This window comes from Gymnoscopelus microlampas (assembly GCF_963454915.1).
Source record: "Gymnoscopelus microlampas genome assembly, chromosome: 16".
NCBI classification, from domain to species: domain Eukaryota; kingdom Metazoa; phylum Chordata; class Actinopteri; order Myctophiformes; family Myctophidae; genus Gymnoscopelus; species Gymnoscopelus microlampas.
In genome coordinates this window covers 26,123,959-26,147,145 of record NC_139953.1, presented here as the reverse complement: position 1 = coordinate 26,147,145, position 23,187 = coordinate 26,123,959, and the positions used below count along the sequence as shown (strand labels likewise).

At 45.2% G+C, this 23,187-nt stretch overlaps 1 protein-coding gene across 6 annotated transcripts in view; it reads left to right on the top strand.

Annotated features, from left to right (window-relative positions):
• The window catches only part of afdna (afadin, adherens junction formation factor a), a 115,135-nt gene that overhangs the window by 89,172 nt on the left and 2,776 nt on the right, over nt 1-23,187 (top strand). For 4 of the 6 annotated variants that reach the window (XM_084081672.1, XM_084081668.1, XM_084081669.1 and 1 more), the window contains 14 exons: nt 2,555-2,620; nt 2,861-2,934; nt 4,916-5,034; nt 7,053-7,253; nt 7,760-7,848; nt 9,289-9,504; nt 9,678-9,852; nt 10,486-10,888; nt 11,116-11,366; nt 11,570-11,784; nt 12,779-12,958; nt 16,287-16,421; nt 18,727-19,309; nt 23,061-23,145. In XM_084081672.1, coding sequence (XP_083937798.1) covers nt 2,555-2,620; nt 2,861-2,934; nt 4,916-5,034; nt 7,053-7,253; nt 7,760-7,848; nt 9,289-9,504; nt 9,678-9,852; nt 10,486-10,888; nt 11,116-11,366; nt 11,570-11,784; nt 12,779-12,958; nt 16,287-16,421; nt 18,727-19,309; nt 23,061-23,145 — 2,792 coding nt within the window. The remainder of the gene's footprint in view (nt 1-2,554; nt 2,621-2,860; nt 2,935-4,915; nt 5,035-7,052; nt 7,254-7,759; nt 7,849-9,288; nt 9,505-9,677; nt 9,853-10,485; nt 10,889-11,115; nt 11,367-11,569; nt 11,785-12,778; nt 12,959-16,286; nt 16,422-18,726; nt 19,310-23,060; nt 23,146-23,187) is intronic. The other 2 variants (XM_084081671.1, XM_084081670.1) reach the window with 2 other exon arrangements.

Below are 23,187 nucleotides of genomic sequence, written 5' to 3'. Positions count from 1 at the left end.
TATGGTATCTATAGCAAGTTTAGCAACACTATCGGACCACACACAGCATGGCTTGGGGGGGTGACCAGTCAACCACGGCTGGTTCCTCTTGGTCCTTTCTTTCCATTTATTTTCTAATGCACTCTTCCATATCAATCAGGTTCGTTTATTTAGCGTCCCGTTTGACTGATTCTAGCCTAAAACGTCCTGCTTCAGTGTGAACATGATGCCTGTAAGTTTCCATCCATGTGAACTACTTAACCACTTAAGACATACATACTTTGTCGTACGTCAGAGAGAGAGAGAGAGAGAGAGATTAAAACTTGGCGGTGGGTACCGCACTACCTCGAGTCCTTGCCGATGTGAACGCCTAGTTTGAAGTCGGTCGGTCCCATATAATGCACATGACCATACATTGGCATATTTGTCGGATCTGTGGCTCTCAACCGGATCTCCATATATGCCTATATATGGGCATACCAGGTTTGTTTATGGTTATGTCTGAGTCATAGTGATATGCCTATATACTGTATGTGCGTATCAGGTTTGTTTATGGTTATGGCTGAGTCATAGTGACATGCCTATATACTGTATGGGCGCATGTTTATGCCATGTCTGAAATTTGTCATATTGTTATAAACTTCATGGTTATGTCAGAGTGACGTGGCTGTGGTCCTGCCTATATATGGGCGTATCAGGTTTGTTTATGGTTATGTCTGAGTCAGACTAACGTGGCCGTGGTCCGCCGGCTGCTGCATGCTGCATTTGTATTTTTATTTTTTTCAAACAATTATGACATCATTATGTCTCCTATGATGACATGCACAAAATAGGGATGCCAGGGTTAATGAGGGGTTTTATTAACAAGTTAAAACCCAGTGTGGCAGCAACCTCTATTACATAACTGCATTGAAGGATTAGTAGATAGCTGATGTTGGATAGCGATCGTGCCGCTTGACTTTTGTTGTGAAAAAATGGCACTGTTCTGAGCACAGCGAGCTGTCTACAAACTGGTGTTAAGTAAAACTGGGCCCCCCACACACGCAAACACCTGAAAAGAGTCAACACTCCCAGCAACTGCCCAGTAGGTAGTGAATCCTGTGATGTTAAATGATACCACGGTTTGCGCAGTTAAATTTGTCATATTGTTACAATCTGAGAGGGTGGATTTCATGATCCATGATCCATTCATGAGCAATCAGCCATCTGTTTGGAACACTAAAATACAGTGCTGAAATCCCATGCAGATGTGGAAATCTAAAACTCTGGACATACAACACCAACTCCCAAGTATTTGACGCCTGACGGCATATATCGCATAACGTCCCAGACCACACATTGCTGTACAGAGCTAGAGTTTGGTTTGCAAACGACACGTGAGTTGTGTACACCATAACATCCTCAGTGTTACTCAAAGAGTTGACAAATGTAACCCAATGGACCCTCATGGGTACACTGGGATACATTTTGTACACTCTCAGCAATACAAATGGATAGATTTACACTAATGATTTAACTGTGTAAGATATAGTCAGATTGTTATACGGGTTGATCCATTTCACGACATGTGTGTGTCAGTGTGTTCAGTAAATGCCATGACCTCTTCATTCCACTGGGAGACATGAGTTCGGTTAAAATTGACAGATGAGCCCGAAATGGAGAGAATACAGCACTACACTGTTTGACATCTAGACTAATGATGAATAGTACCATTTAGATGCTGGGTATTAACACCAAAAAGCCTGTGGCTACAGGAAATAAGCCCACCACAGCCATCTAGCACAAGTTCAAAAGTAGCGTCTCTCACATACACACACACAAAGGCATACATTGGCTTGTCTCAGCCCATAGATGAGGCTTTGTGTCGGCAGACACAGGATCTACTGGGACAGCTAAGTTCTATATGTCCTTGATAAGTTACACAAGTTCTAACTAGGGCTGTCAACGATCAGCAAATTTACTTGACGATTAATTGTCAGGCTTTGTTAAAAAGAAAGTATGGCAAATATCTGAAATATATAATAATTTTAACGTGTCAGACCGGCACATTTCCACTATTTTTGGAAAATGTTTGAAATGTGTGAACATTTTTCAACATGGAAACGATTATGACGATTATGCAAAGTAATTGTGATTATCTCAAATAATTGCGACTATGTAATAATTGTGACAGGCCTACTTGTAACACCATGTGATACTGTACTTTTCTCTGATTTGTTGTCTCTGATTGATAGGACTGTACGTTAACTGTGGCTCTGGAGTATTTGACTGGGTTCTAAATGGGCTACACTGATTTCAATTGAGAGGTTTCCAATTTGCTGTGGTTGTTGCTGTTGGGCACTTTCTACCCAGTTTTAAGGGCTAAAATGATTTGAAACTTTATTGAAGAAAGTTTGGGTGATGTGGAAAATATTTTTGTAATAATGTACTAACCACACGCACGTGCATTTATTGTTTGATAATAAACAGAAACTTTTTTAATTGTTGTGCCCATTGATTTCTTCTAATGTGATCTCCCTTTGCCTCTCTGTCTTTCAACCTCTCCCTCTGTCCCTCCCTTTCTCTCTCTCTCCAGGGTGCTGGTCAAGAAAAATTGGGGATTTACATAAAGTCTGTTGTCAAAGGAGGGGCGGCGGACATGGTGAGCATGCACACACACACACACACACACACACACACACACACTCATTCACAGGCGACACAGTGGCTGCTTTTGGATGATTACTTCATGATGACTCGAGTGACCTCGTCTGAAACCACAAGGAACAGTGTACACCCTGCTCTACAGTACTGTACATCTCTCTCTCTCTCACTCTCTGTCTGTCTCTCTGTATCTTTTCCTGCTGTCTGTCTCTCTCTCTGTCTCACTTCCTGGGTGCAGGATGGGCGTCTTGCAGCGGGGGACCAGTTGCTGAGTGTGGATGGTCGCAGTCTGGTGGGCCTGTCACAGGAAAGGTGAGATACGTGAGACATCATAGTCCTGAGTTTTATATCCTTGTAAGGCTTGATTTATTTGCCGTTGCGCGCAGTGTCGCGTGCCAAAAGTAGATCAACAAGCTCACAAGATGTCTTGCTGCAACGCGTTGTGAGCTTGTAGATCGGCTATTGTCGGTATAACTCAGGCCTAACAGGGTTTAGTCCATGAACAGGTGTACCAGTGTGTCTGTGGATCTATGTATAAAAGTCTTTAAATGGCTTCAGATGGGGGCACATGAAAGGCTTAAAAAAGCAGCTACATATAGCCTGGGTGCTTTAATGCAGTTTAATATATGTTAATGCTGGGGTCTTTATCTTCATTATAGTCCAAAAATCAGCAGTTAAGCAGAAAGTAAAGTAGTTATCTTTTTGAAAATGTTATACAAAATGTTATATTATATATCTGTCGGTGTTCAAATACATAATAAATAATAAAAACTAGAGTCGTGCCAGTTGAACACATACAACAATATTTTCATGGAAAAGGATCTTTGGGCTGTAGTCGCTGTACCACCACCATGTGGAGATGATATTGATAAGTGTAACATGCACATACACTCTCATCCAACTGTGAACAACAGTATCTCAGATCTCGCAGATATGACAATACTGTCTCTTTTTCCAAAGCACAACCGTGACTGAAGGAAACCACCCAGAACCAAGCATAGGCTTATAGAGTTACACTGGAATGACCTCTATGAAGTGTGTGTGTGTGTATTTGGTAGCCACATTCAAAGAGCTTAAAAGTGGCTGCCGCCCATTCATATAAATCCTTTGTTATTGAGATCAACATGTACGGTCTTGTGATCCAGTGCTGGCGTGGGATAGTGTTCATTTTAACCTGTGTTACATACCACACATTTTAGCAGGATAATTTCAGATTAAAATTATCAGTCAAAGATAACCATGCTAATTTGCCTTTCAAATACACTCCTGCAATTGTAAGAAAACAGTTGTGTTGCACTACATTGCTCAAACAAATGGGACAAAAACCTTGTGTAAATACAGTTCCACCCAGGTTGTGCATGTTTGTGTGTGTTATCCGAACTATGTTAAGTTTCCTAATGTGGCTTTGGAGAGCAGTGCATAGTCAATAAAAGAGTGTTTTGTGCTCCATAGTTGGGAAATAGTTGAAGTTTACATTCCCAGAGTCCCATCCAATAGAAGACATGTGGCTCATTACGTCTTTTACGTCTGCCCTTCAACCACTTGGAACTTCTACCCTGCGTGTGTGTATGTGTGTGTGAATGCATGTGTTTTCCGGCAGGAATCGGGATTGAATGTAAAGTAAAGTGACTTTGGGTCTGGCCTGTGAGAAATGTTCCTCAGCCAATTAAAACCCCAGTTTCCGCTGGTTCATAACGAGCAGCTTGGAGCTGTGTGGCAAATGAACCGCTGTGGGAAATGAGGAAAAAAAGAAGAGGTGAAATGCCGTTCTGTATTTGGAAAAGGCAAAACCACACATGCCAAGTGATTGTCAGAAATATTAGCTGTTTTGACTGGTGAAAAAAATAGTGGACTTGGCACTGGTGGGCTGATCCACTTTACATTCTCTGTGAGAACTCTAACATGTTGTGAAAAACCCCTCCATTGCCTTCCGCCTGTGTTCCCCCTTTAATGGTCTCCCTCTCAGCACAAACCTGTGTTAAGTGGGGGAGAGAATGTGGTGTGGAAATTGTGGAAAGAATTTGTGAATTGTTTAATGTGATTTAAATAGCAACAGCAGAAGCAGACGCCTCCTGCTTGGTTGGTGCGGCTCGTATTAACCTAGCTGGCTAGCCAAAGGAAATGTCAGTTTTAATGGAGTGTGAATGGACAGGATGTGGAATAGACAAAACAATGGCATTAGGCCTAGAGCGTACTCACTGTTGTTTGCATTAAATGCCTGTGTTGGGTTAACATTCCTCCTTTCGCTCTCTCTCTAATATACTTCTCTCTGGTCTTCTCCTTTCTTCCTCAGGGCTGCAGAGTTGATGACCAGGACAGGTGCTGTGGTCACTCTCGAGGTGGCTAAACAAGGAGCCATCTACCACGGCTTGGCTACCTTACTCAATCAACCTAGCCCTATGATGCCTAGAGGTTAGAAAACACAAACACTCCATGCTCACTGTCTTTTTAACCTTTGTTCACCCAGGAAGAAGCTTTTCTCTGCATACGTGCTGTTTTGTTTTGGATTTTTACCCTGCCCACAGTGATGTGTGGCAGGGTATTGTAATATGTACTGTTTACGTGTGCGCTTTTTGTTTGCTTGCAAGATAGGTTGAGAATGGATGGGCAGATATTAATGAAACTTGGTGAGACTGATTAGTAGACTACTCTGAAGAGATTATGTTTTGGGTCATGCATCATAGGTCAAGGGTACAATTGAGATACAATACTAGTAATAATTAGACCTATTTGATCCCGTGGGGGAAATTACATTTTCCGCTTAACCCAGCTGATTGCTGCTCAAGTGGTCAGACTTGAGCACAAGGGGGAGTAGTTAGAGGTGAAATGTCTTGCTCAGGGACACCTCGACACGTTGCTGGGGCCGGGAATCAAACCTGGGACCTTTTTGTTTTATCTGATACTGTAAATGCCACACAACCTCTGCAAAATGGGGATTAGAACCAGGGACCACCCGGATGCAAACCTCAGCCTGTCCCTGAAGCAAGGATAGCTGAATAATATCGTCATGGACTAAGCCTAAACCAGACATTCACTCCCCTACAACAGCGGGTCACATTCCCTAAACTGAGGGCACAAACGACCCTTCAGTCATTTAATCTCACTTCTCTCTCTAACTTTAAGTTTGCGCCAAAATGAATCTTTGACTTTGAAGTTTGGAAATCAATTCCACAGAGACAAATCCCGTTTTGTTCACATCTCACAGTATTCTCGTATCATGTAGTGTCTGTGTACATGCATGCATGCATGTTATGTGTGAACTTTACAGAGAAAGCAAGTGAAGAGTAGCAGACATGTCCAGACAATGTCCGTCCTTGTTGTCATCCATTCTGTTGGCTAGTAAAACTCCACCACACTGTTCCAGTTTGCGTGACTAAAGACGTAATTACTGTTTGTGGCTACCGCTAGCATTTTGTGCCTCTAAGTAAGTGTGTGTGTGTCCGTGGCGTGAGAGGCTGAAAGCATGAACACACACGCACATGCATAGGCACACACACACACACACACACACACACACACACACACAGTGTGTCTGTTTAATGTGCTTCTGGCTGTGTTCTGGACTTTGTCCGTTGGAATGTGACCTCATATTCATTAAAGACGTCCTTTGGCCTAGCTGGCCTGTGGTCCACTTTGACGCTTAAGGGGCGTTTCACTCAAATTCTCTCCAGACCGCAATATTTTGGAAGTGCAGACAGTGGCTGTTCCACTTATCCTGGTCATCCAGGAGTTGGCACAGTGAACTTACTGATGCAACTAACACACCAGAGTGCAACCTGGGTCTGTTTTGTGGGAATTGGTGAATTGACAATTAAAGGACCACTTCACCCATCTTCATATAATTGGTCCTCACTAATGCTCATTATAAAATGGCTCCTTTTCTGTATACTTGACTCTGTGTCTCAGAGGAGGACTGTGGACAGTTCAGAAGCCTCCTACCAGTGACGGGTAGGCAGGTCTGTTCATTTCAGTTAACTGTCGAGGAAGAGGAAGACTGTAGTTCCAATTATGTCATTGGTAGGCAGGTTTCTGAACTGTCCATAGACGGACAATTTCCATAGACGGAAATTGTGCCATCTTATAATGAGCATTAGTAAGGTGAAGATGAGGTTGAAAATGGGTGATGTGCTCCTTTAAATATTTTTATTTTTGTATTTTATTTCCTCTGCTCCTCTCTTTTCCTGCACTGCTTTCTCTCCTCCTTTGTTATTCATCCCATCCATTAATGCCTTCACTTTCTTGCCCCTGTTTCACCCTCTCCTCCCCTCTCCCCTCATTTCATCTCATCTCGTTTCATCTCATCTTTCCCCTCGTTTCATCTCATCTTTTCCCCCTCATCTCATTTCATCTCATCTTTTCCCCCTCATCTCATTTCATCTAATCTCGTTTCCACACTTCTCATCTCCTCTCGTTTCATCTCATCTCTCCAGCGTCGGACCGCGGTCGGGATAAAAATGGGAAGTTGCGTCCAAAGAGTGAGGGCTTTGAGCTGTACAACAACACGGTGCAGAATGGCTCTCCAGAGAGTCCACAGGCTGGCTGGGACTCGTACCCGGAACCAAAGAAGATGAGTGGAGAGGAGCGTCTCCTTAAGAACCGCGCCGACCACCGCTCCAGCCCCAACGTAGCCAGTACGTATGCTAGATCAGTTCCTTAACCCATTCAGTCCGGGAACGCATCTGTATAATTTTAGATTTTAGCTATAACCATTATTTTATACTTTGGATATTCAAAAATAGCAGATATACAAGCTCATAGCGCGAGTGCCATGCTATGAGCTTGTAGGTCTGCTATTTAAAAAAAATCTTGAACATTTCTGCAAATCTTTGAATACAAACTTTTTAGCTCAAATCTTTACTTCTGAAGATCCCTGGAGCAAATATATTTTACAAATGTTTGCTTTAATAATATATTACAAAGAAATACAAAGAAAGAAATCTAAAAATGTCACAGATGCGTTCCCGGTCTTAATGGTTTAAGAGAAACAATAATCCATTGATACTCTTTTTATATATATATAGTATGCTTTAACTTTTTTTTTTAGATTAAAGACATTTTAAACAGCAATTTGAGCATGTGGTGCTAAAAACAGTTAGCATACAGTACAACTCCTAACTGCTGTTCCTGTCTTCCTCAGATCAGGGTCAGAGTCCTGGAGCCAAGGCTGTGTACGCTGGAGGACCCGGCAAGATCACTTCCGTATCCACGGGCAACCTCTGTGCCGATGTGAGTAGCCGTGGCGAGGAATGTGCTGCTCGGCCGTGTGTGGCCTGGAGAGAGATGGTTGACACTGGACTGATTAATACACATTACACCAACACTCTACATAGACGTGGGTGTGTGTAGATAGACTGTGCGAATTCACATCGGTTGGACTAATGGGTAGTACTCTAGTGCACTTATACTAGTACACCAAGCAGACCTGTTTTGAATAAAAATGGTCGTTAATCATTGTTGCCATTTGTTTTACCCTTCACCGAACAGTTATCTGCCACAATTTAGATCATATGGGGATGTCAGGGGCTGAAGAGACTAAAGGGACTATATCTATTTTTAGCACACTCTCCAGCACTGCATTCCATAGCACAAATGAATGTGAAAAATACCCTTTCATATCTCAGTATTCCATCATAAATGAAAGTTAAAAAGTATTACTGGATACAGTATACCCGAGAAAGCAGTGAGAGCCTTTCCCTGAAACTGCTTTTTAACTTTTAGAAAGAGTGAGGATGACATGCAGCAAAGCGCCTCGGGTTGTATTCGAACCTGGGCCAGCTGCGGGAAGGAATTTAGCCTTATTTATATGGTATGCACTCTTACCATGAACTCATTCCTTCCAGTAACATGTACTATTTAATACTTCTAGTTTAAACCAAGGCTGTGCAAGAAACGCTATCTCTCTCTCTCGCGCTCTTTCTCTTTCTGGTTTTAATTTTGCCAGTAACCATAAATCCTAATCAAGCAAGCTAACCGCATCTCTGATTGGCTATTCAGCTGTGGTCATGCGGTCATACCGTTATCTCTTTTTACTTTTGTGAATGATACTTATCCTATCAGCAGCTAATGATAATTTCTTTAAATTATTATCTGTTATTTTGGTCTGTTCTTAGCTTAACCACCACTGTGCTGCACGTAAGACTTCAAACGAGGGCTCGCAGTACAGAAATACGAGTGTGTGTGTGTTTTCTGTTAGCCTAATGCAATGAGTCACACATATCTATTATGGGGAATTTGTTAGAAGCCCTACTGTCCATGGAGCAGATATCTTTGAAGTTGTGTTTTTTTCTCTTTTTTTGTGTTAATTGTGTGTGCGTTGAATATATACGCTGCCACACTAGCTTACTTACTCATAATTCTCAATTGGTTTGCAGCTCGCCTAAGTGGCATGCGCTATCGATCAAATCACAGGCATGTTTGACCACAAAGAGTCTTTAACCAGGTCAAGTCATTCATAACGCAGATGGAAGATATTGAATCTCTTCTAGCTTGTAGTAACTAGCTTGTAGAGTGATTCGTTTGAGTGAGCTATCTATCGATAGGACAGAATAATGGACCAGGGTTTTATAGACATCCAGAAAAGTCCTATGAAGGTTGTCCCAAGACCCTTTTACTGTATGATGTCTTATGTCACTTTCTTTCCCTATATCCCACGATCTCCTCATTCAGGAGGAGCCATCCCCTCCTCGCCCTGAAGCCTACCCCATCCCCACACAGACCTACCCCAGGGAATATTTCACCATCCCAGCCTCCAAGAGCCAGGACCGGGTGGTGGCCCCCGGGCACGGCCAGGGGCCAGGGCCCTCTCAGCACTGGCAGGGCATGGATGACAGGGAGAGGCTGCCTGGTGGCATGCCTGACGAACTCCTCGACAACAGCATGCAGGTACAATGGCACTGCACATCACATTGTCATAGTAAATGGTAAATGCGCCTTTATCCAAGGCGCTTTACAATGATTGTGCATTACATTCACCCATTCACACACACATTCATACATGTCCAAATTGATCTCTCCATCTTCCCTACCTCTCCTCTTACCACCCTGCTGTCCTCCAGCATGTGGCTCACTCCCAGGAGGAGCTGTACCCCCCACCGGGCGCCCTGAGGCCGGAGGACCTGGTCCACATGCAGCCGCAGCACCACCGAGAGGAGCAGCTCTACCCCAGAGAGCAGCCAGACTACCAGCACAGTCCCCATGAATACCAGCACAGAGACATGGACTACCAGCGAGGTGAAGCCCCAGCTATACAGTACTCTGTCGTACGGCAGTGATGCAGACCTAAAATGGGCGATCTACAAGCTGTAGATCAGCTGTTGTAGATCAGCTCTTTAAGGCCCACAACTCCATCATACCACAGAGCATGAATTAAGCATGAGAAGCGTGGGTGACTTGAACGCCAAGCAGAAAAGGTGTAAAATTGACACTTTTAAGGGTACATTTTTACACTTTAAGAATCAGATTATGCTTTTTTATTCTCTCTTTATTAAGGACAACTAAACGGTACAGAATAGAATATTTCTTGCAACATTTTCTGTGTACAGTAATTACAAAATTAACATTTTATCATCTCTGTATACGCTCTTATATGGTTCTTTCCTGTCCACAAGGCTCCCATTTGACCATAGAAACAATCCAAGAAAAAAAGCTATATACAGTCAGAAAAATACTAGGATGTGACATAATGACATACCGGTAATCACATTATGCTTACAGTGATTAAGACCTTAACCGGATTAAGATAAGCAGATTAAGGTATTGATATAACCATGGCATTTTTTTGGGGCTAAGACCAAAACCGAGTCATTACTAAGCATGCAAATGCGTTCAAGGACTCTCACCATATGTGTCCTTCTCGTCTCCCAGGTGTGGGCGGCATGGATCCCTGGGGCAACCACCACCCAGTCTCATCGTCGGTGGAGTCTTCCACCTCCAGCCAGGAGCACCTCAACTTCTCTGCCTCGTCCTCGTCGTCCAACAAGGGCCAGAACCACAAGAGCGGGCCGGGCCGCTGGAAGACGCCCAACAACGCGCCTCACCACGCCGTGCCCCCGCACGCCCAGCCGCCCTCGCGCTCTGACCTGCCCCCTCCACCTCCGCCCCCACCCCCCGCCCACTACCCGGACCCTTATGACCCCCAGGTTGACCTGCCCCTGCCGCCACCGCCCACCGTGTCGCCCGCCGCGGCCCAGCAGGCGGCCGACCGCAAGAAGAGGGAGGAGCAGCAGCGCTGGTACGAGAAGGAGAAAGCCCGCCTGGAGGAAGAGAGGTAGGCTAGTTTGAAACCTTCTGGTTTGGCTAGTTTTTTATGTACAACTACAAAATCCAGGTTAAAAAACATAATTCACTAATCGTATTAGACATCTTCCCTCTAGTGGTTTCATCTGTCACTGATCACTACTTACTGTTATCTATTTATGATGTATTTTAGCATTACAAAATTATTCCTCGAGTCATTGGGCTAAGTTATGAGTTATGATGATTTCGATTCCCCAGGGATAGGAAAAGGCGGGAGCAGGAGAGGAAACTGGGACAGATCCGGGCCAACCCGGTCATGCCCGTGCAGCCCCACAACAATGGAGGAGCAGTGCCCCCTCCCCACCACCAGCCCCAAGGTGCCCCAGTGGCTGTGCCACAGCCCTATATGCCCCCCCAGCCACAGCCACCCCCTCCGTCCAGGCCAGAGAAGCTAGCCAGCCTGCCTCGCTCTGCTGTGCCTCCCCCGGGCCCAGCTGGCGGCCCTGCAGGTAAAAACATTGGAATAAATGCTGTTTGGGCGTTTTCTGCTGTAAATACAAACGCATAAAAGGCATGGAGGTACATTATGTAGGGTTTAGTTTACTGTAGCTGAACTTGTAGATTGGCTATTTTGGGAGCGCGACAGCATCGTACAACGAAGTACAAATCAGGCTCAATTTTGTACTAAAAATGAAGGGATTCTTGTCACTAGGCATGGACACAGTGATCAGGGAGCTGCTGCCACAGCAGCAGCCTCGGACCATCGAGAGACGGGACTTGCAGTACATCACCATCAGCAAGGAGGAGCTGTCCTCCAGCGACAGTCTGTCCCCCGACCCCTGGAAGAGAGACGCCCGCGAGAAGGCAGAGAAACAGCAGCAGCTCCACATAGTGGATCTGCTAGACAAGGAGATCCAGGATCTCCAGGTCAGTTGTGCCCTAGCCTCAGCTCTTATGTTTCTGTAGAGCTGTTGTTTTCAAACTATGAGAGTGTATAACTATAAATGGAACAAAATGTACCATTTGTACGCTCTCAGGGTTACAAACCTGTAAGGATCCATTTTGGAAGCTCTTCCAGACAAAGGGTAGGAAGGTGCACAGTAAAAATCTGTTTAATGTTATACTTATTCTTTGCATTACATTGCAGTGCTGTAATGATATGGAGAGAGGCTGAAAGTGTCTCTAAAGGAGTATTCTGGCCAAATGGTGACACATCTTAATCACTTGGCTTTTTACAAATTGGGTCATAGCAGCATTGGATGTTGCTCTATTTGCTTTGACGAAATGTCACTAAGTGGAACATTTTTCAACTTGTGTGTATCACTCTAGATCGATATTTTGTGGTAAACACATAGAACAAGGGCAATGTCACGGCCATTGAGAGTAGCATCTAAAGATCAGGAAGTAAGGATTGTAGCTCACAGATTGTGCCCCATCACTGGAGTCAACTTTTCAGTACAACTTCAGCAGAAATTCATAGAGACAGAAGACTGCTCAGTTTCATGGCTACTGGTAGAAAATGAACCTTACAACAAATAGACATACTATTGAAAATGATGATACTGCCTCTTGACTTGTAATGGGCTCAAATGTCATGTTGTATTCCGTCTGAACACAACCATAAGACCTGAAGAATGCTTTTCCTGCCGATACAAAATAGATTTTATGGGTTGCATCAAATTCGTGCACTAATAACCTCTAATAAGACAGTTTTAACCACTTAAGACTCTTTTTTAAAATAGCAGATATACGAGCTTAGAACACAATGCATTTTTGTCTTATATTTTCACTTTTTTTTTAAAGATTAGGAAAAATACCACTCAGGTAGTACAGTAGCAGCAGCTCTGCTAACGGTATTAGTATTACTAGTAGTGATTATTCTTTTTATTGGAGCTGATGTTGGAGCTGTGTCTCCCTGCAGGCCAAACCGGAGCGCACGGCAGAGGAGAGCGACCGCCTCAGGAAGCTGATGCTGGAGTGGCAGTTCCAGAAGCGACTGCAGGAGTCCAACCAGAGCGACGAAGACGAGGAGGAAGACGAGGATGAGGACGTGGACACCATGATGATCATGCAGAGGCTGGAGGCCGAGAAGAGAGCCAGGGTGAGAGAGGGGCCACGGGGCTGAGAGACGGAAGGAATGGAGGCAGAGAGCAAAGACGGGGAGGAGCGATCACGCAATACGTTGTAGCTCAGCGGAGGAGGAGAAAAGAGTGGGATGGAACGGAGTAGAAGGAAAAGAACGATTAGCGAAGGGAAAGCACATTGAAAGAGAGAGAGATTGGCAAGCAGCCCATTGTGCAGAATTTGATGAATCAATGTGTCAACCTGTGTGCCCAGAGATACAAGATGGGGGGGGGGGCTGATTTGTTAAGCCTGATTTGTGCCGGTGTCACACACTGGAGGTTTTCAGTGCGCGACACTTTACACAACCAAGTAAATCAGGGGTTACTTACTGTATAGCTATGACCACCCCGACAAACATTCACTTGTAATTGTCCTACAAGCTGAAGTGAAGTTCAAGTCTCTCTCTCTCTTGCTCTCTCTAATGTAGAGAAGGGAAGTGGAAATCCACCCCGCCCACCTTCCTCTCTCTTCATTGCAGTGCTCGCAGTAACAATGAAATGCCCTGCAATGTGCACCTGCAACATGCTTTATGTCATCGCTTTGCCATGCTGAGCTGCTTAAAAAAAAAAGATATATTGCGATTGGCTGGAGGGATGGAAGAGTGGCGGCTAGTTGGGTGGTGGTGGGGGCGGTGCATGTTGCTGAGCGTCGCGTAGCAACATAAAAACCATGGCTACAAATGTCGCCGGTCCCATTTTGGCGGACCAAGATTCATGCAGCTTGCTTCATAGGATGGGTTTATGCAATTATTTCTTCAGGATGGTCTTTAGGCCACATATATGTCATCTTAGACTGGTCTATATGTATACAGATGGTTTGTACTTTTTGGAATTTATACCACATTGTCATATTTAGAAACTTGAAATGTGTGAGCTGTGAGGACATAAGATAGATGGACCTTTTATTGATCCCCTGGGGGAAGAAGGCAGGAACAAAATATTTTGGGACCCTCAGGTACAAATTCTGATGTGGGGTTAGCAGGCTAAACTTAGTCCAATGTAGTCTGCTCCCGACAAGGCCAGTAGACAACCTGACAGCCAGCCTCTGTAATACAGACTTGCTGTCTGTGTTATGTGCAGCTTTGTGAAATTAAAGCAAATAAGAGTACAAAGTAACTTACACTTTTGAATTGAAACATTCCTGAACATGCTGTAGCCCTGACCTTGAACAGGCTGTAGCCCTGGGAACGTCAAAAGTCTGTAGTCCTGACCTTGGAGTAGAGACACAGGGAAGCAGGATTGCGTGTATGTGTATTGCTGGTTGTGTTTTGTGTGTATGTGAGTTTGTGTTTACATCAAGGACACGGGGCTGTCTACTTGAATAAGAATAGTTTGTTGGACTCCTGCTAGAATCTCTCCTTTTCATATGCGTGTATACAGTACGTATGCGGGCGGGGTGTGTTCACTATCTGAGGAGGACAGGGCTGTTCACATGACGCTAATCACAACCACACTGATGGAGGGAATGTTCCTCTTGGCAGTGCTGGAAAAAACCCAAGCAATGTTTTCACCTTTATCTCCTCTCTCTCTCTTTCTCTCTATATGACTTCCTGTTGGTTTCCACCAATATTTTCTTTTTCCCCTGCTTCCGTCTTGGTTACGATTTTATTTTGATTGATTTTATTTTTCTTCTTTCTAACAATCCCCCTTCCTTCCCCATCCTTTTTATATGACATCCACTACCTTTGCCCCCTTCCTCCATTCCTTTCTTTTATATTTTCTTTTATCTCCTCCCTCGCTTCCACTCTGTATCTCTCTCTCCCTCTCCTATTCTGTTCTTCTCTTTAGCAGCAGACTGCTGTCCCAGCTATCTCTGTTCTAGACTTGGTACGTTCTTCCTCTTTAAAACGCCACATGTCCTTTACCCCCTCCGCCCCTCCGCCACACACACACACACACCCACACACCCACGTCACTTCCTGTTTCCTGTCTGGGCTGCCCACCCACCCGTGTTTTCTATTCGCTCATTCTGACCCCTTCCTCCACCACCTTCATCTTGGACTGTTGTGGTTTGTGTCATTGGGGTTTTGGTGTTCAGGAAGTGGGGACTACGCCATTATTTTAGCCTAAAGGAGTTAACCAGTCATGGGCCATCCTGGGGATGCTTGATGATTGTTGGCTGGTGGGAGCTGTCCGTCTCTGTCCACTCAAAATAAACTACAGCAGTGGGAACAGTGAACACAATGCTACTGTTTACGAAAACACTTGAGCTTTAACGATTCATTTTGTTTTATAAATTCCAGGCCTTAAAATAAATCTTAAATACACTACAGTTACATTAAGTGTTCAAGTCCTAAATTAAATCACAGGGCTAGTTCCACTTAGATGTAATTTACTAACTAATTAACTGGTGTAGTTTTGTGGTGTATAATAGATAGCCAGTCACATTTTTTGAGTGCAAATAGAGACGGCAGGTGCATGGCTCAAGACATCTCAAGAGACGCTGGACCATGCATGTACCCGGTCCGCGACCCGGCCTCTTGCTCGTTGCTGGCGCCGTCTGCATGGGGCAAACCATGATGCTATCCATGTTCATATCCATCTATCGATTTTTCCCTTTACTGTTCATTGGTGTGTGAGCGCTTGGTGACCTACAGTGCTTAGCCTCTTCATGCACAAAGCCACCATTGAGTTTGTTTCCAGTGTCCGTATGACTGTGTGTTTGTGTTAGGGTTAACATAATTAGAACAGACTTAATATGCCTGTTATTATCTTGATTATTGAGATCATTAGTACCTGTACAGCAGCTGATGGCTTGCAGTAACTTTAGCTCCACTTGATCTGGCACCCTACTCAGCTGTGCTGTTACATTAGCATTTGCCCAGGTTACACTGCCACGGCACATCCCGTAAATTAAATCAAGTGCACCTAAAGATTCTGAAAGAGGGGTCGCGGTGTTGTTTTGTTTTCTGCTGCTGTTATTCTCCTGTTGTCGCTTCATCTGCATGTCCAGTCGTGTGTGTGTGTGTGTGTGTGTGTGTTTGGTGTGTTTGTGTGTTTGTGTTTGTGCTTGTGCGTCTGCCTACGCCGTGTGTTTTTGCAGTGAACACTGCTCCCACCCCTCAGGAGCAGCCTTGTGAGAGAAATCCAACTTACCTCAGCTTTAGGCCAAACGTTTCAGTATGTGCTGTAGCTAGTTTGCAGCCAAGTCGTGGGGAAAAAGGGGGAGGTGTCTCTCATCTCTCTGAGGTTTGTGTGTCCATTCAAGCAGGTCAGTGTTTGGCTGAGGTGTTTTCGTGCAGCGCTGACTAACTTGTGTCTGCATGCGTTCATGTCTTTGTTTTTCTGTCCTTGCCGTGGTTGCAGTTGCAGGATGAGGAGAGACGACGCAAACAGCAGCTTGAGGAGATCCGCAAACGGGAGGCAGAAGAGCGAGCCAAGCAGGAGGAGGACAGGAGGTGGAGGGAGGAAGAGAGAGCCAGACGAGAGGCCGAGGAGAAGGTATGTGTGTATGTCTGACTGCTTACAGTGTGGCGAGGATGAAGATATTCTTGGAAGATTATGACTTTGACTCCTCAAAGCTAGGGGTAGTTTTCATTTTTCACCAACATAGATGTGAGTCTTTATTTTAGCCAGTTTTGTCTCCAGTACCAGCCAGACAAAGTGAACATCTGTGAAGTAATGCCTTGTGTTTGTCTCTTTTGCCCAGGCTGCTGTTTATTTGGACTAGCAACATATTGCAAGTGTCTTAGCCCTAGTCTAGCGCTAAGGTTTAGCTACATTTCTACTTGGAGTTGTTAAATTTCCAGTGGTCTGGGCTACGGTCCGCCCACCCATCTCCGCCTGTGTGTTAAATTGAGCACACCGTGTCTCGCCACTGTGTTGTGTCCATTGACGTCACCATGGTGACCATTCAGTCAGGATATTTGTGCCATGAGTCATCACAGCTGGTTGGACCACTGGGTGTTTAACAAACTCCACCAAGAAGAAGCAGGTTTACCATCATTTTAACAATGTTTTTACCACATGAACCCTAGCATCCCTATTCTGGGCATGTCATAATAAGTGTATATTTGGAAAAAATAAGCGAACTTTCATCAAACATTCTGCATAAATAGCAGATCTACAAGCTACATTATGAAGTGCTATGAGCTTGTACTGTAGATCGGCTATTTTTGCTTTTTGGCGTACAACAAAGTATATAAGGTTTAAATGATTAATGATAAGTATCTAGAACTTGCGATGTGTGATGAAGATCTCAGATTTTAGCAATACAGCTTCATGTTTTGTTTCTTTATTTACTGGAATCAAATTTGTCAAAGTGAAGTTGGAGCCAGGTAGTGATAGCGAGGAAATTATTTCAGTGAATTGGTTTCCCTTTACACTGTTATTATTTAAAATAAGAATATCTTATTTATAATATCTCAATGTTGAATTCCTTATATTATGAAATATACAATAGTGTAGAAACTGGTAAACTGCAGTTGCACAACCTGTGTGCTACCAAGTTGTCTAGCCATGTTAAGCCACAATTGGGCAGTTAGCTATAGCCACGTACTTGCAAATGCATGCCCATTGAAGATGGTGCATCCCTTTTAGAAACTTCAAAAAGAAAAAAGTGATAGACATTGATGGTAATAACCAAGATGTTGACAATGATTTGTGTGTATATAATTTTAATGTCCAATTGCATGTCTTCATCCTGTGTCCCCTCCCCTCAATGTGACGTATTGTTGCATTATGTCGTTTTCTGTGTCTCCCCGACCCCCGACAGACCCCCACCCCCTCTCCCCCAGAAGCATGGGACTCCCATTGTTGTGGCGCCTTCGTTGATGTCGTTATTGTTGTTTTACCGTCAGTGTCAGTCAATGAGATCAGTTCTGTTGATTTATTAGTGGAATCTTTTACGTTTTGTGGGGAAGCAGTTCTAGTTTCATATTTATTTGTTGATTTATTTTTCAACCATTCCATTCCGGCATTGCTTCCGATATTTGGGAATGCCGCCCACCCTCCCCCTCTTCCCTCCCGCTTTCATTAAGTTCATACCAGAATACACACACACACACAGGGGGATTCTGAATCCGTCCTCAGCCAACCCTTACATCATCAAACACCCACCCAACCCCAGTCCCACATACTAAACTAACCCCACCCACCTAGGTCAATCCAGACTCCAGGCCAGCCCAGCACTCTTTCTCTCTGTCTGGGGGACCGGCTGGCTGGTCTCCAGGACCCCCAAACCCAGAGAGACCAGGCCTCCCAGAACCCAAGAGTATGTGTGGAGCCAAAGAAATACCGCCAGTCTAGCCTTGCATGCGTGTGTGGAGCCTTTATAGCCAAGCCCATACGATGTGAATGTAGGCAGACCTCAGAGCTGCCAAACCACTTCACAGCAGAGTGGGGGATTGGTTGTGAAACAAAGACGACTGAGCAGTCCCTAAGATCCCCACCACCCTGCTTCTGGGTGTTCTCACACACACAGACACACAGACAGACAGACACACACACACACACACACACACACACACACGCACACACACACGCACAGGCAAATACACATGGATACAAGCATACAGCCTTTCTCTGGCATTTACATTGAGACAAATACACTGTACACTTCCACAGAAACTGAGGGAAAGGGTGGATATTCGTATATAGGCTACAGATTGGGGTGGGGCAAGTGGTTCCCTGTAGGGGTAGTTAGGTAGCATCCTCTAGCTGATTTAGCCAAATAAGACAGCCCCTTACCGAGGTATGAAGGGTCAATGACGGCGGAGCGCACTAACAGGTTCTCCCCTCCCCGTAGAGAAGACAGGAACAGGAGTACTACACGCGGCTGGAGGCCGCGCGCCGCCAGCAACACGACGAGGCCGACAGGAAGTTGCTGACCCCCGACGAGCCAGCCGCCGGTCTGTACCGGCCGCCCCTGCCCCGGGACTACCAGCCCCCCTCACCAACAACACCTACCCCCAACCCTGCACCCCCCCTGTCCACTAACACCCCCCCGCCCCCACCACAGAGAAACACCTCCTACCTCAAAACGCAGGTCGCCTCGCCCGACACGCTCTACACGGCCAAGTTTGTCTCCTACACGGGCGAGGAGGAAGACGACGAGGAAGGGGAGGAGGCCACCAGAGCGGGAAGCGGCGGCCTATCAGGTCAGGCCAAGACATCGGCTACCCGGAAGTCGTACGGCGACCTCCCGGAGGCCGCGATACCCAATCACGTCAAGCCCCGGCCGCCGCCCACAGCGCGCAAGCCCCGCCCTATGTCTGACGGCATCTTCCTGTCCGGCTCATTCCAGCCGCCGGTCAACAACGCCAACAGTACAGGCCACGCCCCTCCCCTTCCCACCAAACCCTGCTTCATGCCCTCAACCGGCTACAAAGGTAGAACCAGAGAGAGGAGAGAGGAGAGGAGACAGGCTCCCCACACTGCCCTCCATACCTCCCCTCTCATTCACTCATGTTTTTTTTCTTCGTCATTTCACGCCTTCTTGGTTTAGCGTTAATTTGGTGTTAATTTGTTCCCTTTTGATCTATTCCTCACAGTAGAGAGGCATTCTGCCCTTCCTTTTTTCCCCGTGTAGTTTTATTTCTTCTCTTTGTGTTTGTCCAAATTCACCCGTTTCATTCCGTAGCTGCCAATCAAGTCGTAAATTCGACAACTTCCATCCGTTTTGTCTCTGTTTTTATGTGTGGAAAATTTTTGACTCCCTCTCCTCGAGTTGAATCAGATTCCATTTCTGTTTTTGTTGTTTGGTTTTGTGTTTCATTCATGTTTTTTTTTCGGACTCCTTCTCCCCTGTCCTTCCCGAGTGAATTTCCTCCTCACCTTCCTCCAATCAGTGCAATCAGTCACGACTGGCGGACAGTAAAAGCAATTGATAATCGATAAACCTACCTGCCCCCTCGCCGCTGTTCACTACCAACTGAGACCTCATCAGAGCCAATCATAGTACTGTTGGTGTTGTCACTCTCCGCCTTGCTCTATGTGTGTCCCGTTGATTGGTTGGTTGCTTCTGCGGTGTCATGCCCTGCCCTCTCGTGGCTTTAGCAGCGTTGGCTTTCGGGAAGGAGACACGCCATTGGCTTTACACACCCATCAATCACCCCACTCAGCCAATCAAGGATCAACGCTCATTTCCACATGCATAGACACACATCTCGAGTGCAGACACCCAGGAGAACAGATCTGTTGAGTGAGGCGTTTTCTGCTCTGTCTTTGGTTGTTCAGAAGACTTGCCCTGGGTCCACTTGTGCACTTGTTGGATTAACTTGTGTGGTTAATTTGTACAAAACAAAACTTTCGGCCAGTTTCCAAACACATAGTGCCCCCTTCTGGTAGTAGGAATATATAGCATTTTACCGGAAAAGCCAGTAATTTAAAGTCTTGAGGCCTGGGCCATATTTTATGCAGTGATTGCATCACCTATTTAAAGTCAAAAGGCCCTACAGGATTGCTTATGGGATCAAGTGCAGTGTGCCTCAAAGTAAATCTATTTATATTGGCTGTTTTCTTTGCTTTAGTAATCTCAGTCGTGCTCATGCCAAGATACACTAGGTAAACTTCACTTTAAATCAGTATAACTTAGAGTTGAATACATTTGAATGTCATTTCTAAGCCCCAAAGCCCTGTTGACATTAATCAAATCTTAGACTTTTGACTTGAACCAGCAGAAACCCTAGACTTTTGACTTGAACCAGAAGAAACCCAAAGTTCTTTGAATAGCCACAGACTGAGCGGTGCCCGAAATGCAACACAGTCTTCAATGAACCTATTCCTAAGTCCCATGGAATGGCTCCTTGCAACACTCACACACACGCACATACCTTTACAAACCAGTGCAAATCAACAATAACTGCACTACCTGGACCTTATTGGAATCCTTGTGTTGAGTCCCTCACATTTGAGGAACACCACCCCACTAACCCCTCCCCCCTCCCTCCTACCTCACCCCACCCCACCCACACCTGCCCTTTCCCCAGAGAAAATACCTACCTGACTAAACAACGGTGCACGTCTCACTCTGACATTCTGTCTCTGGTATCTCAGTACCACAGAGGCACACTCCACTTCACTCCACTGCACTATGGCTGCTCAGGAGCTCACTCCCAAATAATCAGCTGAAAGTCCATTGCTTTTTACTGCCTGCGCTTTGCTTTGACCAAGATGCTCCCCAGCTTATTCTCTTTCTTTCATTAGTATTTAATGTCATTGTTCTATGTCAGCCTATCCCACTGTTTGCCAAGTGTTCCTTCTCCAGCCTTGCCTGTCTATCTGTCTGTCTGTCTGTCTACATTTTGGCTGGTTTGAATGTCAGTTTCCGTCTGTCTGTCTGGCTCTAGCTGTGATGCTGTCTAATGCACCAGCTTCACTAAACATCCTACAATTCCCACAGGGCATTGCTGGGGCTCAGGTGACCCAATCAGTACCTGAGCCTCTGCCTTCCCTGGCCGATGACCTTCAGTACGTTCCAGACCGATGATTCTATTGGCTGGCAGACTAGGATATGGCAATGCAACAGTCTGCTCGTTCCCCTCCCTTTATTGCATGAACATCCGCCCCACATTTATAAGAAGCCCAGATAGATTTGCAAGTGATGAGAAATAATGAAATGAAAATGTATCCCCAGCCTTTAACCCATTAAGACCTTTGGCTGACTTTTTTGTGAAATTTAAAGAATTTCCATGGCGTAGCCAGTGGTATAAGCTTACATCTCCCGTGGCTTCATGGAAGAACGCGACTGCCCATAAAGGATGGCGGTTTCTCTAATGGTTACTTTGTTCTCGGCCAGTTTGTGTTTGTGTGGTTTCATCTCGAGCGGGACCCTACCTTGGGCTCGTCCCAAACTACACTTACAAACCAAAAAAGAAAAGCCAAAAGAAGAGGACTGTTTGCTTTCAGAAATCCTAGACGCTGCCAGCAGAATCAATCAGTCTTGGTTCATACACACACACACACACACACACACACACACACACCCTGGACTGAGTCACTGTGTCTTGTGTCTGAATTCTACCAAACCCTACCCCTCTCCATTCCATCCAAAACCAGTAAAAATAAAAAAAGAGCATTACAAAAATCTACAAGCATTTGGACTCTGGTTGTGTTTCTTGGAAGGCAACCAGTAGGGCACACATTGAGGTTTGATATCATAGCCTTGGCTTGTCCTATGGTTCACACGATCACATGCACCAGGCCATACTTACTGCCGCTCTGACCTGATCCAGTCTGGTCTGGTGCTGACGTGCCTGGTCTTTAAGCCCTTGGAATTTGGTATGGTGGGTCTAGGCTGAGGAAAAGACACAGGGATGCCCGAGACGACCAATTAACATTTTCTTCAAGTGGGGTCATAGGTCGAGGTCATCTATGAGTCCAGTACTTCCCTCAGTCCAGCATCATTAGAAGCTTCTGATGATACTGTCTACTCTGATGGGACTGTCTTGGAGGAGTTCTGCTCTATGCAAAGCCCCTTGACACCAACTTCAAATCAGTTCCTGATGTACAAAACAAAATATAAAATAGCATGTAGTTCTGGGGTCTCAGAGCGTGCTGTACTGTAGGTACTGGAACTATGACCTTATGGATGACTCTCGACCCCAGAGCCCTGACAACACTACCACAGACCACGCTGCTACTTCATACCTGCTTTGAAATGCTATAACATTCTAACATTCTCTCTTCTCTGCCTGTTGCTCAAGTATAATGACAGCCTACCACTCTCTTTCACTCTGCCTAACGCTTCTCTAGCACTCCTGCTTGATCTGGTCTGTGGGAAATCTGGTGATGTACAGAACGTAAACAGGACAAACTGCTGGGTAGAAGATGGTACACATTATCTGAAACCAACCCATTTTTATTTTAGCCTATGACTGATGGTTCATTGATTTGACTTTTCTTCTAGGGTCATGCGTGCATCCTAGTTGCACACACCCTCTTACAACTATAGTTTTCAAATAGCAAATTTCTAGTAGTCTTTAAATCCAAATGCTGCAGTTGTACAGTAGGATTACTGCAGATTCATACCCAGCAGCTTGTCTGTGAGATATTATAGCCGCCTGTGTCACTGGCGTCAGGTGCGTATTGCTCATTAATGTTTTGCTCTTTGTCTCCTGTGTGACCTCAACACGTGGACAGGATTTAACTCATACACTGGAAACACAGCAGGAGTTGTAGGATCAGGGGAGGTCTACAAGGACCCGCGAGACAAGTGGACGAAAGGGTGAGCTGCCCTCTCCTTATGTATGCTGTGACTTGAAGACTA